Source organism: Acomys minous (assembly GCF_964271855.1).
Source record: "Acomys minous genome assembly, chromosome: 13".
In the NCBI taxonomy this organism is placed as follows: Eukaryota; Metazoa; Chordata; class Mammalia; order Rodentia; family Muridae; genus Acomys; species Acomys minous.
This window is the reverse complement of record NC_140495.1, coordinates 16,476,878-16,492,553: the sequence shown is the minus strand read 5'-3', so window position 1 is coordinate 16,492,553 and position 15,676 is coordinate 16,476,878. Positions and strand designations below refer to the sequence as shown.

The 15,676-nt window shown below is 49.3% G+C and overlaps 2 protein-coding genes and 1 long non-coding RNA gene across 6 annotated transcripts in view; 1 reads left to right on the top strand and 2 right to left on the bottom strand.

The window, feature by feature from the left end:
* Positions 1-6,181, bottom strand: part of TEX264 (testis expressed 264, ER-phagy receptor) — a 29,661-nt gene extending 23,480 nt beyond the window's left edge. Inside the window, exons 1-3 of one of the 4 annotated variants that reach the window (XM_084752747.1) lie at positions 6,127-6,181; positions 4,733-4,799; positions 1,742-2,033 (exon numbers count right to left, since the gene is read on the bottom strand). In XM_084752747.1, the coding sequence (XP_084608873.1) occupies positions 1,742-1,999 (258 nt within the window). In that variant the 5' untranslated portion in view covers positions 2,000-2,033; positions 4,733-4,799; positions 6,127-6,181. Of the gene's footprint in view, positions 1-1,741; positions 2,034-4,732; positions 4,800-5,027; positions 5,191-5,509; positions 5,634-5,663; positions 5,814-6,126 lie in introns of those variants that run through there. The other 3 variants (XM_084752745.1, XM_084752746.1, XM_084752744.1) reach the window with 3 other exon arrangements.
* Positions 6,182-6,296: 115 nt separating this feature from the next.
* Positions 6,297-12,274, top strand: LOC311580943. The gene is made up of 2 exons (XR_014773606.1): positions 6,297-10,326; positions 10,414-12,274. It is a non-coding gene; the product is annotated as an uncharacterized lncRNA (long non-coding RNA).
* Positions 7,853-15,676, bottom strand: part of RAD54L2 (RAD54 like 2) — a 93,531-nt gene continuing 85,707 nt past the window's right edge. Inside the window, exon 22 of the mRNA XM_084752573.1 lies at positions 7,853-13,748. Within this exon, the coding sequence (XP_084608699.1) occupies positions 12,754-13,748 (995 nt within the window). The 3' untranslated portion in view covers positions 7,853-12,753. The remainder of the gene's footprint in view (positions 13,749-15,676) is intronic.

Genomic DNA, 15,676 nt, shown 5'->3' with positions numbered 1-15,676 from the left:
AAATAGTAAGATACAACCAAAACCCAGACTGCCAGCTTTAAGGCTACACTCTGAGGACATGACTCCCTTGTACCAGCATCAAGACAGACTATGCTCAGACAACACTGGAGACCCTCTATCTGTGAAGAAAGCCACATGGGGTTGATGTGGAAGAGTACATTTTGCTGAGTTTTCTGTCTCATTTTCTTTGGCTATGACTCCAATAATGACCCCTGTTACCCTTTAGTGCTGATCCTGGAATGAGCACCTTCAACCTAAGAAGGTTATGTGCTTCCATTTACTTGGGTCTTGGTGCTTCTGACTTCAGGTAATGCCCTCTCCGGCCATGTGATGCAAACCCTCACTGTTTACTCATCCCTCAACTAGCCTGTGCCACCTGTCACTTTACCCAGCCCAATCTTTTCAATGGCCTCTATGTCTCATCTTCTTCCCTCCCCCACTTGTTCTCCAGTTAGCTTCCTAAAATAAAGGTCATAAATGATGTCACACCCATCCTCCCAACCTGCTGTACCTCCTCCACTAGCCCAAGAAACTTTTCATCCCCTTCTTCCACCTAGCACATGCCCACTAGGCCACACTTCCTATCCATCCCATAACTCCAAGCCTTTGTTCTTATAGTTTCCTAAGTCAAGCAGCCCTTCACGGCCGAGGCAAATTCTACTCATGTGGGAAGGCCCATCTATCTCTTCTCTGAATCTTTTCCACAGGCTTGAGGCTCTCTTCCTAAATCCAACTCAAGCTTCTATAGAGGCTGGTGTCTTGTTGGCAAATCATCTTCACGGGGCTGACAAGCCAGCTCAGTTTACTGATGACAATGCCAGGCCTAATTCATGTCTAGAGTGCAGGTGTAGAACAGGGCCTGGCTGAGAAAGAGAATCAGGACACATTAATTTCACCAAGGTTCCAGGGAGGTCTTATCAGCAGGCAGTGTATAGAGCTTGCTCAATTGATCTTTCTAGGCAAGGAAATCCAGGCTGAGGAACCCAAATAAAAATTCCCCAGGGCTTAGTTTGGCATGGATCAAAAGTGGAGGCTGAAGAACCTTGGCAGAGCTGCCAGCCCATCCAGCTGTGGGCAGCACCGCCCCTTAGCATGGCAGAAAACGACATCGGCAAGCCCTGACTCACTGTAGGCTTTACAGCCAGACGCCTACAAGGTACCAGTGATGCTGTATTAGTCTCTGACCCCAGCATCCTGGGCATTCTAAGTAGCTCATTTGGCTCCACTTGGCCCTTTCCCAACAGGTAGCTTGAAGTCTTCAGAAAACCCTACCACGGGGTGGGAGAGTGCCATGGTGATTAGAGGTAGGATTCCAAGCCCCATACCCAGAAGCTGCTTTCTCTGTCCCCAAGAGCCCATAGCCCTGGCATGGAAGCTGAGGAATGAAAAACAGACAAACAAGATTTAACTCTAGAGAATGGGCAGAGTCTGGATGGCACGGCCTAAGAGCATGGAGAAAGAAAAAGGAAGGACAGAAAGAGACACAGAACCAAGGTCCAGACAGAAGCCAGGGTCTACTGCACTCAGAAATCTTTGAACAGACATGAGCAAAGGGGGATACAGATGTGGGCCAAGTACAAAGCTTCAGGCGCCCTACAGCAGTGGTTAAATTTGGAAGGGGCTTGAAGCTTAGGACCAGCTCAGATTTCCCTGTTCTTCACTCAGAAAGCCAAACTCTCCTACCCCACCAGACCCTGAACCAGGTGCATCCGAGAGGTAGAAGCCCATGGAGGCTCCTTACCGTATGGGGGTTGTCATAGTAGACAGCGATGGACCGGAGCTTGGGAGAGACGCTGCAGCTCTCCGTGAAAAGCTGTCCAGTGTCACCATATGACCCCACACGGAACTTGTAGGCCATGGTTATGTTGCGGATTGGGGGTGATCCAGCACTCACTGTCACCCCAGTCAGCAGTCCTGAATAACCAGCAAAGGCCAGCAGCGTCAGCAGCAACAGCAGAGTCAGGGCCCCAACCAGGCCCAGCAGCAGGAGATCCGGCATGGTTCTGGGGCTCCCTCTCAGCACCCCAAGGCAGCTGCAAAGGAGACAGAAGGGAGAGGAGGCTGGTAGCCTGCTCTAACCCTGCCTGCCTGCCAGTTCTGGCCCAACCTCAGCCATACCTTAGTGCTCTGACCCAGGAGGGGGAGGGGCCACAGGTTATTTACACACAGTGACCTAGAAGGGAACTACAAAAGATGACTGAAGCCACAAGCCTCTTTGTTTCTTAATCATAGCCACTGAAGCTCCTGGAACAGCTCTGCCTGGTACCAGCAGGCCTGGGGAAACTGAGTCATACTCCAGGTCCTGACCAGATAGATTCCTCCAGGTTTGACTAGATACCACCAGGCGCTATCTCCCTCCTTTGCTTCTTCCTTCTTGCAGTTGAGCCACACTGCTAGGCCAGCATCCTCAAACCTCATGAAATACTACAGAGAGAGAGAGAGAAGGGGGGATGGTGGGGCAGGAACCTGGCAGGCGTGGGGTTCAAACACTCAGTCACAAACAGTATACCATAAGGAACAAAACCCCAGGGAGAAGTGAGCCACAAGAAGAAAAATTCATAGGAATGCTTTTTCCCCTTTCTTTCTTTCTTTCTTTCTTTTTTTTTTTTAAACCCATCTGGTATGTGAGTACCTCACTTTCCAGCAGTGTAGCCATCCAGAACTACAAGAAACCAGATCAAAACAGCCTAAGAGGCCAGAACAAAGTCCAACCTGGGCTTCCGAGGCTTGAACCGCCAATGCTAACGTGCTTCAGTCCACTTTTGCCAGCCCACAGAGATTAGAAACAAAGAAGTAAGAATAAAAGGCTGTTGAGAAGTGGAAACACAGAAGAGGGAAAAGTAGGAGCTACTCCTAATAGACTGAGAAAAGTCTACAGGATGAACCCAGGATCAACACAGAAGCCCGCGTGAAAACAGTCTGGGCAAACTCTTACAGAGGGCTTTCATCTGAGCAGCCCAGGGATCTCAGCACACAGAACAGCTAAAAAGAAAGAGACACATGAACATCACCACTGGGGAACATTCCTGCTCTGGTTATTTAAAATGTGTGTTTAAGGGTCAGCGAGATGGCAGGTAAGGGTGCTTGCTGCCAAGCCTGACAACCTGAGTTCAATCCCCAGACCCCACACAGTGAGGGAACTGGCACAATAAGAGCACGGAGGAGAAGGCACTGCTCTCCATGGAGGCTCCCTGCTGCGGCTCCCTGTGGGGCTTGTCCGAGGCTCTGAGGGTCTGTAGGTCTTTCTATCCAGGTTGCAGCATCCTGTCTGCTCTGGGCAAGGGGTCAGATGGCCACTTCCAGCCCGAACCATAAAACAGCTGCTAGTTGTGGTTGGATAGACTTGTAGGAGGTTTGCTTATTTGATGTGCATTTTAAAATCTAAGAAACAGGGCAAGTGTTTTGCAAGTCGTTTCTAGGGCCAACCATTCTGCACTTGCGTACCTGACTGATGCCCAATGGATACTGTAATGTTTCTGTACCACTCAGGATTTCTGAAGTCTTTAGACTATCTTGCCCAGTAAGAATGGTCTCATAAAAGTCTTTGTATCATCCTCCCCCCTCCATTCCCCCCCCCAATAAAAACAAAACCAAAAGGGAGAGACTCAAGTCCCTTAAGTTGTCCTCTGACCTGCACACCACCCACATAGTGTGTTAAGGGGCTGGGGAGATGGTTCAGCAGTTAACAACACTGGCTGCTCTTCCAGAGGACTCAAGTTCAATTTCTCAGCACCTACATGGTGGCTAACAACCGTCTGTAACTCTAGATCCAAGGATCCGACACCCTCTTCTAGTCTCCACAGGCTTCGGTCATGCAAGTGACACGCAGACATCTATGCAGGTAAAACACCCGTACACATAAAAAATTTAAACTAAAAAAAAAAAAAGTTACTATTTAAAAAGTAACTGAAAGAGCAAACACTTTAACCCTATAGGAAAGTTAGCTCTATGGATATACGAAGGCTCTGGGTGTAAGATATGCTAAAATCTGATTTTTAGAGTCAATGGGTATACAGAACTAGCCTTACAAAGAGGCCAAGAACATTTCTAAACTCTGGCGTCAGGACACTGAGGTGCCTCCCACTGGTCTCCTCACACGGCTTGTACTCCGCCTTGTAAGCTTCATTGTCTTTTCTGTTTGCACTCTCTGCCCTACTCATCCTGCCTCTGCCTCCGGTTGGTTTCGTTCTCCTTCTCTCTGATAATGATGATAACAAATCTTCCACTCACAGTTAATTCATGCTAGGCACCGTCTGAATGTTGAAATGCTAGTTATTTCACTAATCCTTAAACGAATCTAAGAAGGTAGGTAGGAAATAAGTTGGTTGGAGGTCAAGATGCCTGTCCAAGGTCACACAAGGTATTACACAGAGCCACCTGGATCCAAATATGGGCATGGGGAATCCAAATAGTCTGACTCCAGTCCACTGCCAGTTTTTCTCTCTCCTCTGGCTTCCAAAAAGTCATTTCCTCCATGCCGGACCTTGCTGAACTGAAGGCCAGAAGCTGTCAACATCTAGGCCACAGCCTGCCTTGGGAGTGGACAAGCATTGCCACACACTTCTGTTGTAAGGGAACTTAGGTCCCAACCTTTCTTTTTCCACTTCCCAAACTACTCAGAAAAGAAGGGGTAAGTTTCTGCCCTCTCTCAGAGCGTTGGTCAGCCTAGGGAGGAGAAGCAAGGCGAATTTCCCCACACCCAGCTGAGAAAGGCAAGGACAGGGGGGCTCACCTAAAAAGCCAGGCTCACTTTTAGCACTTCATAGCATCCAGTACAGCAGGGCTCGAGTACTCCGGCGCTGGGGGCAGAAAGAACAGTCATCCCAGCCCTGGACCCAGGAAATGAGCAACCTCTTTTCAGGGGAAAGGCCACAGAACCGGACCGTCTACCACCAAAGAGCAGACCCCACCCTCAGATCCCGCGGGGGGGGGGGGGGAGAATCGGGCCAAATCCAGCCTCACAATGTCATGCCTAGATCTCGGGCCCAACTACCACACTTGGCGTTAACGCAGCCCCTGCTGCTGACCTTGGGCTGCGTGAGCACTCTTCTTGGGCCTCAGTTTCCACTAACGTCAGAGGTCCAGGGCAGACGCCTTCCTCCGGCCCGCAAGCGTCGGAGTTGTGGCTCGGCGCAGGCTTCCTGGGGCCGCTCACGTGCGCTCTGCCGAGGGCCGGGCCCTTAAAGGGACCTGCGCCGGCAAACTCGGGCGCTAGAAGCCGGGGATGGGGGTGGGGGTGGGGGTAAGGGGTGTTGGGGGGGCGGTGCCCCGCCTCGCGCCGTCGGCTTCCAGCCCCCGGCACGCCTCACGGCCTCATGCACCTCTGCAACTTTTGAGACGCTAAAGTTTGTACTCGCGACGGGGCGCAGGGACCCCAGGAAGCGGAGCTGAAACGTGAGCACCGCACGCTGTCTCCCCCCCGCCCCCGCTCCCCGTTCCACGGACCCGGGGCGTGCCTGCACCCGCGGCCGAGGCGGCGTGCCGCACCAAGGGGTCAGCACCGCCTCACCGTCCCTTTCAGGCCCGGTAGCCAGGCCCGGCCAACTGTGGGCCAGACGCGGTGCAGACGGCGGCTCAGGCCGCAAGACCCAGACGGGAAGGGGATGTGGGGAGCCCCGGCAGACACCCCGATGGGAACGCCTCGCCTCTGGCCCCGCCCTCACCTCAGCAGCGGCCCGGCGGACGCTGACAGGCGCGGGAGGAAGACGGGCTCAATCGTGGAACCTACGCGCGCTTGCCCCTCCCGCTCGCTCCGCCCCTCCCGCGGCGGGACGTGACCGTGGCTGTGGGCGCGTGCGCCTCAGACTTGGAGGGCGGAGGCCAGCCCCGCCCCGTCTCCTTGGAAACATGCATGCTTCCCTCCCCGTCCCCCCGTCCCCCCCCTCCCCCCACCCCGGGCTGAGATGGCGCCCAGAACACACCTCCCTACTTAAAAAAAAACCAGAACTCCTGAAGGTAACCAAGAAATAACCAGTGCAACAAGGTATCCCGGCCTACGGAGACGGAGAGGGAGCGCAGCAGGGAGGGCAGGCTCCAAACACCGGGAAAGTCAAGACCGTGCATTTTAGGGGGGGGGCGGGGATGGGCACAACAATGTCGGCCTCCTAGCAATTGTACCAGGCTTACCCTTTGCCACCTTCTCTCACTGGGGCTTCATGAAAGGTCTGCGAACCCAGCAGGGTCTAGATGCTCCGGGTGAGCATTGGAGGGACCAGTCCTCCACCCAACATTTATAACTTCCTACCAGGGCAGTTACAGGAGCTGGAAACACTGAGTGAACAAATGAAAGCCCTGGCCTCCAAAGTATTCTCTAGGGAGTGCCTCTCTTCTAAGCTTGTACACACCGCCCTGGATGTGGGTGTTGGCAGCTCCTCCTGGTTTAATATAATCTAGGTTATATATACTAGGTTTACTATAGCCAAGCTGAGTATAAGCTCCTTCAATACAGGTTCTATCTCGCTAGTATCTGATGAGCTAGAAAGCTCAAAGCAATGTGCTAAGGGGCCCCCTCCTGGGACACCCAGATTTATGGTTGGTGGTAAGGAAGGTTATTATGCTTGTAAACTTGACTGTTCATAAATTTTGTTGCAAGACAGGCTGGGCCAAGGGCTAGCTTGGTACTTCTCATGAGGCTGCTATTTGGATAGATGATCACCCCAAAGAGTATATCAGAAAGTTGCCGTTGGGAAAAGCCAGCAGCCATGGGGTAGGTAACAGGTGATCGTGAACCTCATCCACAAGACAAAGTCTGTCCCAGTGCTCTGGACAGTCTGGCAGAACGGGCAGCTGGCTACTCAATTCTTCAGGGTAGGGCGAACAGGAAGGTCTCTAGAGCTGTTTCACCGTGAACATCAATGATAGTATTGATTGGCTGCTTTGGGCAGGTGGACTGTACACTAGACATGGTTCCTTTTGTTTTGTTTTTCAAGACTGGGTTTCTCTGTGTAGCCTTGGCTGTCCTGGAACTCACTCTAGTCCAGGCCTTGAACTCGCAGAGATCGGCCTGCCTCTGCCTACCGAGTGGTAGGATTAACCGCATTCTTGAGGCACAGAAGGGTGCATGGCCCAGACTCAGACAGACAGCCTCTTGCCTGTTAATAGTCTCTTTCAGGAAATCATCGTCAGGAGACACTTTCTCCTCATCTTGTTCTCTCTGCTCACTTCCTTTATTTAGCCTGGCTGGGAGTTCCAGGTGTGCTTTGCAAGTTCAGCACTGTATTGTAGGAAAGTTGTTCAACAAATAGAGTTCTGCCCACTAGGGTTCATCTCCCAGTGCTTCCAACAATACCAGCTATTAAGTGGCCACTAGGGGGCAGCAGACTCCTTTGCAAGGCCCTTCCTACACTCCTAACAGGTCTAAGCCCTGCTCACCTTCCATTCCCAGACCTCTCTAATAGCATTCCCTTCGTGTAAGCCCAGACTTGTCCTTCCTCTTTCCCAGGAATCACCAACTGATTCTGTGTTAAAGTATAGTTCCTCTTAAAGTAAACTTACAGTGTTAAAGGGAATTGTCCATTTCTTCCTCTTCTCTCCCATTCCAAACTCTATTAGAGCCCCCTAACTCAGCCAGACTATCCATGGAGTGTAACTGCTCTCTTCAACTGCCAACCCCACCATCTCAGCCTCCTTGTTCTACCAAGAGCCTGGAAATGCAGCAGTAGCCAGGGGAGTACTCAGCCCTCTTCCGGTGAGCAAAAGCAGGAAAAGCCCAGTGACTGGTAGTGCCGACAGACCCTGCTGGCAGCCTGTTCTGTCCTACCCTACCTCCAAGTGCTGTCCAAGTGCCAGTATTCGGTTATGTTCCCTTCATGACCACCCAGCTGTCTATAAAATGTCTTGACCAAACAACATCTTAAGTTTAAATTTTATTTTACAAAAAGAGAAATAAAGAAAACTGATAGGCAGTTATACTGACTTACAATTGTTCTGTTTGCTTTTTTTTAAAAAAGTGACATGAAACACAAGTAAAAATAAATACGTCATAGAAACAGCCAGTTGCCCAGTCTCTGGGGCAGAGGTGCCTGCCCTGCTGAGAGAGAGAGGAGGGAAGCCCATGATCACACCAGCAGCTGGGTCACCCAGCCACAGATGGTCCTCTAAGCCAGGCACAGGTCCCAGGCCTCAGGGGCGTCCTGAGGAAAGAAGACAGAAAACTAAAGCCAGGTACCAGGGCCTTGGGGCAACCTCACTTCCCTCACCCTCCCCAACTCCTCTGGCAGCAGTGTGGCCTTAGTGGTTATCCATTGAAACCCCTTCAGCCCACCTGGACCCTCTCTGTGATCCCTCTGAAGAGGGTACAAGGAAAAAAAAAACCTGTCTTGGGCAGGCTTAAGGGATTCTTCTGGTGAGTCCCAAGCCTACCCTGAGTTACACAACCAGATAACAGTCGTTTTACACCACAGTGTACAATAGCACACACATGCAAACACATACACACACTCACTCAAACACAGCTGAGCTCTCTTCCAGGGAGGGTCCTGGGTCAGGTCACAGTATGAGGTCCCCTCTCATCTGAACATCATCCTAGTAGTGGTAGCAGAGAGTGCCCAAACTTCCCTCAGCCCTCTATATTATAGATTATGCAGCCTGCCTGGCTACCTCCCCCCGACACCCAAGAACACTAGATGACTATAGCAAACAGACTCATGGCAGGGGAAAGGCGCAGATTTGGGTCCCTGAAAAGCAAAGAGGGTAGACACTGCCTGCTTAGTTCATCATTATAGGACTCAGGCATTCATAAAAGGCCTAGAGCCAAGCTAGTGGTACAGAAAAGACATTGAGGAATTACAGCAATTTGAATACACAGGGGCAGAAAGAGTCAGTCAGTGGGAAGCAAACAGCCCGAAGGTGAGCAATGGGCCACTCAGCATTTTCAGATTGGCCTTAAGGGGCTCATTTTTCTTGGGAACTAGTCAGCTGAGGAGCCAGGAGGTCATCCTTTGGGGGAGGTGATTTCTCTCAGCAGCAGTTGTGGGGAAAGAGCAACCAGTTGAATGCACAGAAAGCCATGGCTCAGAAGGACTGGTCATGTAGAAACCAAAGGGAAGTGGGAAGCAAGAGGTCTATCGAGGAACAAGGAATGTAAAGCCGCCCCAGAATACCTTCTCCCACAGGATGAGGACTCAGTTTTAGAGCAATGGACGTCAGACTTAAAGACACTGGCTGCTTGAACTGACAGTCCCATCTATATGGCTATTTTCTTTCAACTATCAGCAAAACACACCCTGGCTCCTTGCTTCATGCTCCCAGAGTAGGAAACTTCATTTTTAGTTGTTAAGTCACAAATCTATAATCCACACATTAGTTCCTAGAAAAGAGGATTCCAAGGGCCATAAAGAGTTATCCTTAAGCAGGAGACAATACAGATACTTAAGTAATGAACTCGACAGGGTGAGGACTTGTGAGACAAGGCATCAAGAAGGATGTGTGACCCAACATGGCTACTTCCTTTCTTGAATAGCTAGCTACTCCATCCCTGGAGGACACAGGGACCTAAGAAAGGGGAATCAAGCCTCTCCAGTGTCACCTTGTCATTTAGTAGTGTTCCAGGTAGTAAGAGTTTAGAATACACCAGAGTGACTGGACTTGAAGACAAAGAGTGAGAGAAAATGCACAGACCAGATCTTTGCCTTTCCCCAGGGTCTCACTGTGTGCACAGCCCAAGATGACCTTCCTACCTCAGCTTCTTGAGGCCTAGGATCACACGCATAAGTCAGCATGCTCACCTACCACCAAGTGTTTCCAGTCTTAGTACAGTATGACTTGTAAGGTCCCTGCTTCCCCCTGCCCCCCAAATACTCATGGTTGGTGTGCATGCATATTTCTCCACTAGCCCTCATGAAAAGCCAGGTATTTTTAGTTTGTTTGGGATTGTTTGGGGGGGTAAGGGGGTGCTAAAGCCCATGGAACTAATAAATGATTCAACCTCCCATGATCTCACTGCCACCCCTAAACTACAGAAACTGCACATTATCACAAAAGGCCTTCTTTAGCCAGGAGACCTGCCTAGAGTAATGGCTACCGCTAAGCTGAAGTGAGTTCCAAGCTCTGGAATGACAGAGTATAAAGCACATACATGCTACCTCTCAGAATACCCATTTACTTTCTGGCAGCTTAAAAACTGACTGGTTTCAGTTCCCTACTGAAATGATTTCTTGTAATTTCATATCTATGAACACAAAAAACACCTGTTTCCCTGGCTAGCAGGGCATACATACACGCAACTCTGGTAGCTCAGTGTTCGAAGGGCTGAGAGGCATCCATGTAAAACACACACACACACACACACAAGACAAAAACATAAATCTGTGAGCTCAGTGTTCAAAGGTCTGAGAGGCATCCATGTAAAACACACACACACACACACGCACACATACACACAAACAGATAAATCTGTGAGCTCAGTGTTCGAAGGTCTGAGAGGCATCCATGTAAAACACACACGCACACACACGCACACGCACATATACACACAAACAGATAAATCTGTGAGCTCAGTGTTCGCAGGTCTGAGAGGCATCCACGTAACCCAGGTTCTGAGTGCGTTCGCAAACGACAGAATCTGGCCTAGCTCACTTCCACTGCACCTTGCCTAACCTAAGAGCCCACTCCAATTAAATGCCTTGACTATCCATTCTTGGGCTACATTTGACAGAGAAAGCACTGGTTGGAACTGCTATTTTTAAATTCTTAAAATAATTTGCATAGCTAAATCGTAGATCTAAGGCTTCTATGAGTAGAAGAGTTAAGTGTCTGACAGGAAAACACAGAAAAAAGCTCAAGTTCCACTTCGGGTGTTACTGGGCAGCATGCGCCCCGCCCCCACTGGCCATCTATCGTCTTATCTCTCAGGGACAGTGCCATAGGGTCTGCCTCTAAGCTCCCTCCTTCCCCCCAGGTGGGAAGTTGCTAGTCAAGAGTCAGAGGAGGTTAAGATATTTCTCGGACTAGGAGTCAGGTCTAGCACTTGCCCAACCACGCTGGAGTCAAAGGAAGATGGTAAAGCCAGACAGGAGTTACTCATCACAAAGAACTGTGTGGGAAAGATTGGGGCTCAGAGGGCTACAGACACAGCACACACCAGTAATAGAAAATAGCCAGTGTTTATGTTAAGCACTAGATACCCCTGTCCTGCCATTTGGAACAAGGGCAGGAGACCAGAAGGACTTGTGTGTTCTCGTCCTTTTAAAAGGTAAGCCAGACTTAAGGCTCCTCTAGAGGAAGGGCTAGAGGTGCCAGAAAGCAGGCCCACAATGATCACATGCTGTGCTAGGGAGGCCACGGCAACCCCCAACTCTAAGTCAAGAGGCCATCACCTCAACCCAGCAGCTACCTATCCGCAGCTTCACCCTTCAGCAGAGAACTGGCCTGTAAAGTCAGCATACAAGACAGTTCCAGATGTGGAGGTTACTTACTTCGCAGCAGCAAAGTCCATGATCCCAAGTGTCAATTTCTGTGGAATGAGTCTCACCACCCCCAACTAGCCAGTCTCAGGGCTCCCTGATTTTCCTGACATGCCACTTCCCCACAACAGAGTTGTTTATAGTCTAATTCTTGGTTAATTCTAATTCTCTTTCCCTGGTCAATTAAATCACCATCCATCTGTTAGCTTTTTTTTTTTTTTTTTAAACCAGCAGTTAGGGGGTCTGGAATACCTTAGCATTCACTATCTCTTATCTTCCTTATAACCTCCCCCCCACCCCTGCCCCAAATGAAAATAATAAATAATTGCTCATAAGAAATAAATTAATGTAGAGCTCTCTAACAGGGAGGGGAAGAGGAGGAAAGGCAGCCTACAGGGCTTAGCTCTGCCCTGGCGTGCATGTCTTCTCTAGCCACCCTCACTGCACCGCACTTCTGGCCCATGTAGAAAGGGACATCTGCTCAGAGATGGGAAACACTCGCTTTCTCATGATTTCTCCCCAAGTTAAAAACAAATGTGGGACTAGGGCCTTGAGTCTCGTCACCTGACTGGAAGGGAACAGTGGCTCTCACGGCTCTTCTCCTGGACTCACTTGGATGGTCACTCAGTAGCCATAAACCACCACTCTGACTTACACATCAAGAAGGTACGTTCATTCCTTTTCAGTTCACCTCTTAGTTTAGTTTCCCCTCCCTCCCCTCCCCCCTTCACCCTTGACCTGCTACATGCGTGCGCTCGCTCTCTCTCTCTCTCTCTCTCTCTCTCTCTCTCTCTCTCTCTCTCTCTCTCTCTCTCTCACACACACACACACACACACACACACACACACACACACACACACACACACCCTGGTCTGCTTCCTTCCAACCTCCTAAAGACCCCATTTCACATGGAATGGCAGTCTGCTCCCCAGCCCACCCTTACTCTCCTCCCATTCCCCAGGCCAAACTAAGTAACTCAGTAAGGCAGACCTCCTGGAAGAGATATTCCCAAAGGCAGAATGGGACTTGAGCTTCTACACTCAGATGGGCGTACAAGCAGACAGCGTGTGAAAGGCAGGAAGGAAGAGGCAGGCTGCCGTACACCTCCATCCCCGTTTTCGGTCCCTGATTTCCCACTATTATGGGCTCTGTTGGAGTTTCTGGGGTCTTTTGTTTGTTTCTTTTCTTTCTTCTAATAAACAGCAGTAGAGCCTGTCATTATGGCCAACCACTCTTTGTCTTCTTTCCCCTCCTGCCAAGTACCCTATTTTCAGAAAACCAGGTTTCTGCCTTCCAGTTTGGTGGGCAACCTGCTAGGGGCCCCAAGTGAGGTGGGAAGGGGCTTCCTAGCTACTTCCCTGTGACCTCTATCACATCATCATCTTTATCCTCATCATCATTGGAGCTGAATCCCACCTCTGCAACCTCATGGGAGTCAAATGGAGGCACCTGGGACCGGAGGAGGCCACTAGCTGGGTAGCCTGCATGTGGGGACATATAGCCTGGGTAGACAGACATGCCCCGCGAAAGGTTGCTGGGCAAGACAGGGGAAGGAAAAGGCGCAAACATCCTAGGCTCGGACAGGAGTGGCTGTGAGAATGGGAGTGAATAGCTGGGTAGTATCCCTGGCACAGAGGGGTTGAGCATGAAGGAGGGGTTGCTGGCAGTGACTGAGGTAGCCGTGGAAGAGGAACTGACAGGGCCTGCTGGCACCAGAGGGTCAGTAGTCACTGGGAACACCAGGCGGGCATCTGCCAGCAGATTGGACAGCTGGTAGTAGGAGGGGTTACTGCCCATGAACAGAGAATTCTCCCCAGCCTGGGAGGTGAAGGGGGTGGTGAGGTTATGATTTAAGGAGACGGGTGGCATGGCAAACCCGCTAGAGACTGGATACCCGTGTTCATAGGGCTGCACGGGGGCTGGCAAATGGCCCTTCCTGGACCGCCGACGGACTGACTCCTGGGTGGCAGATGGAGTGGCCAACTTTCGCTTGTGGCCCCTTAAGTCCAGCACTGGGTGCCTGCCACCACTGGGCTGGCCAGTCACCAAGAGGGAACTATTGAGGCAATGACCCCCAAGGCATGGCTCAGTTCCAAGAGCTGTCCCAGGAATGGTGCTACTGTCCGTAAGTTGGGCCGGGGGGCCAGGCAGGGCAGCACTGATGCTTGGGGAGTTCTGACGGGATTCCCGAGCAGCGGCCACATCTGCATACTGCTGGAGTTCACTGATGATTTCTGGGCTGTCAGGAGAGACGGGCCTGGCCAGCCCCTCAGGGTCAGGGGCTTTGGGTGATGAGGCACTGTGTCTGCCATTGCTTGTGGACGCAAGAGAAGGCCCCTGGGAACCTGGAGGTAAAAGACAGGTAACTGAAACCAGAATGGAAAGGGAAAAAAGAAGGATTAAGGGAATAACAAGTCTATTAAGTGTAAAACTTGTAATTCTCATTGTCATTTAAACACCATCCAGTCAACTTTCCCCAGTCTCAAAAATAGAAATCTTCTGATTCCAGAAACAAGTTGTAATGGTTTCTACTGACTGTCAACTGACCAGGATCAAGAATAACTAGGTGACAGCTCTGGGCATGCTAGGAGGGAGTTTGTAGATTAAGTTAACTGAGGTGGAAGAACCCATGTTACCTGTGTGCAGCATCCTCCCATGGGATAAGGTGTGAGAAAGTAAGCAGAGCGCTGGCATTTGCCACTTCTTCCTGTCAGTGGACAGAGGTGACCAGCTGCCTCAAACTACTGCTGCCATCACTCCCTTATGAACTGTATCCCTTGAACTATAAGCTAAAATAAAATTTTCCTCCCTTAAATTTTTTTCTCCCCAGGCATTTTATCATAGCAGCAATAAAACTAATATATGAACCTACCAATCCATAAAAGGACGTGTGCTTCCCTCAGCTTCCTTGTCTGAACAATTCTACAAAGTGAATCCTATGAGACAATGGATATGAAATACTGGGGAAGTCTTCTTTTGGAGGCCAGGTCTTGTTATGTATACCTAGCTGTCTTGGTACTCACTATGCAGACCAGGCTGGCCTCAAACTCACAGGAATCTTCCTGCCTCTGCTTCCTGAATGCTGGGATTAAAAGTGTGCACCATTTGTGGTAGGCATGGTGGTACATACTTTTTTGACCCCAGCGTTCAGAAGGCAGAGGCAGGCAGAGTTCTGTGAGTTCAAGGCCAGCCTGGTCTACAAAATTGAGTCCAGGACAGCAAGGGCTACACAGAGAAACCCTGTCACTAAAAAAAAAAAAAAAAAAAAAAAAAAATATATATATATATATATATATATATATATATATATATATATATATATATATATATTTTACACCTTTAATCCCAGACCTTGGGAAGGAGAGGCAGAGAGAACTCTGTGAGTTCAAGGCTAGCCTGGTCTACAGAACAAGTCTCAAAGAAATCTGTCTGGAAGCAAAAAAAAAAAAATAAGTGTACCATCATGTCAAGCTGGAAATTTTTCTAAAACTAACTAGTCAAATTTTTTTCTAACCAAGGGATAAAAAGATATAAGTGAAGTTAAACTTGAGCCTAAGTAAGTTTAAAACAAAATAAAATCTAGCTATGAAAGACAGTTTGGAAAACTAGAAAATCTGGAAAAAACTTGGGTGCTATGTTAAGATTATGAAATTATTGTTAACTTTTATTTTAGCATGATAATGAAGTTATAGGTAGGAGGTGAATGCCCTTACTCTCAAGAGATGCATATATATTGGGACTGGAGAGATGGCTTAGTGGTTAAGAGCACTGTCTGCTCTTCCAGAGGTCCTGAGTTCCATTCCCAGCAACCACATGGTGGCTCACAGCCATCTACACTGAGATCTGATGCCTCTTCTGGCCTGCAGGTGTACATGCATACAGCACCCATATACATAAACAAGTAAATAAACCTTTTTTAAAAAAAGAGATGTATGTTATGTATGGATAAAATAGCATGGTATCTTTAGCTTACAAATGATTCACATAGTATAAAGGCAGGAAAAGCCAGAAGATTAATAAGAAATTAACAGCCCTTGGGTTGAAGTGCAGGGAACTTAGACACTCAATAGTTGCCTTCTTCAACCATGGATGAAGGCCAGACCAGCGAAGTCAGGGGTAGTCTAGCTCTCTTATCTCAGTGGCGGGATAACTCATAAAAACTATGTCTATTGAAGAGAGCTCATCAAAAGCTTGAAACAGTGTTCATTTGCCATGGATATACCCTTCACCAAAAACCCTACTTTTTTTTTGGTTTATTTTTATTTATTTATTT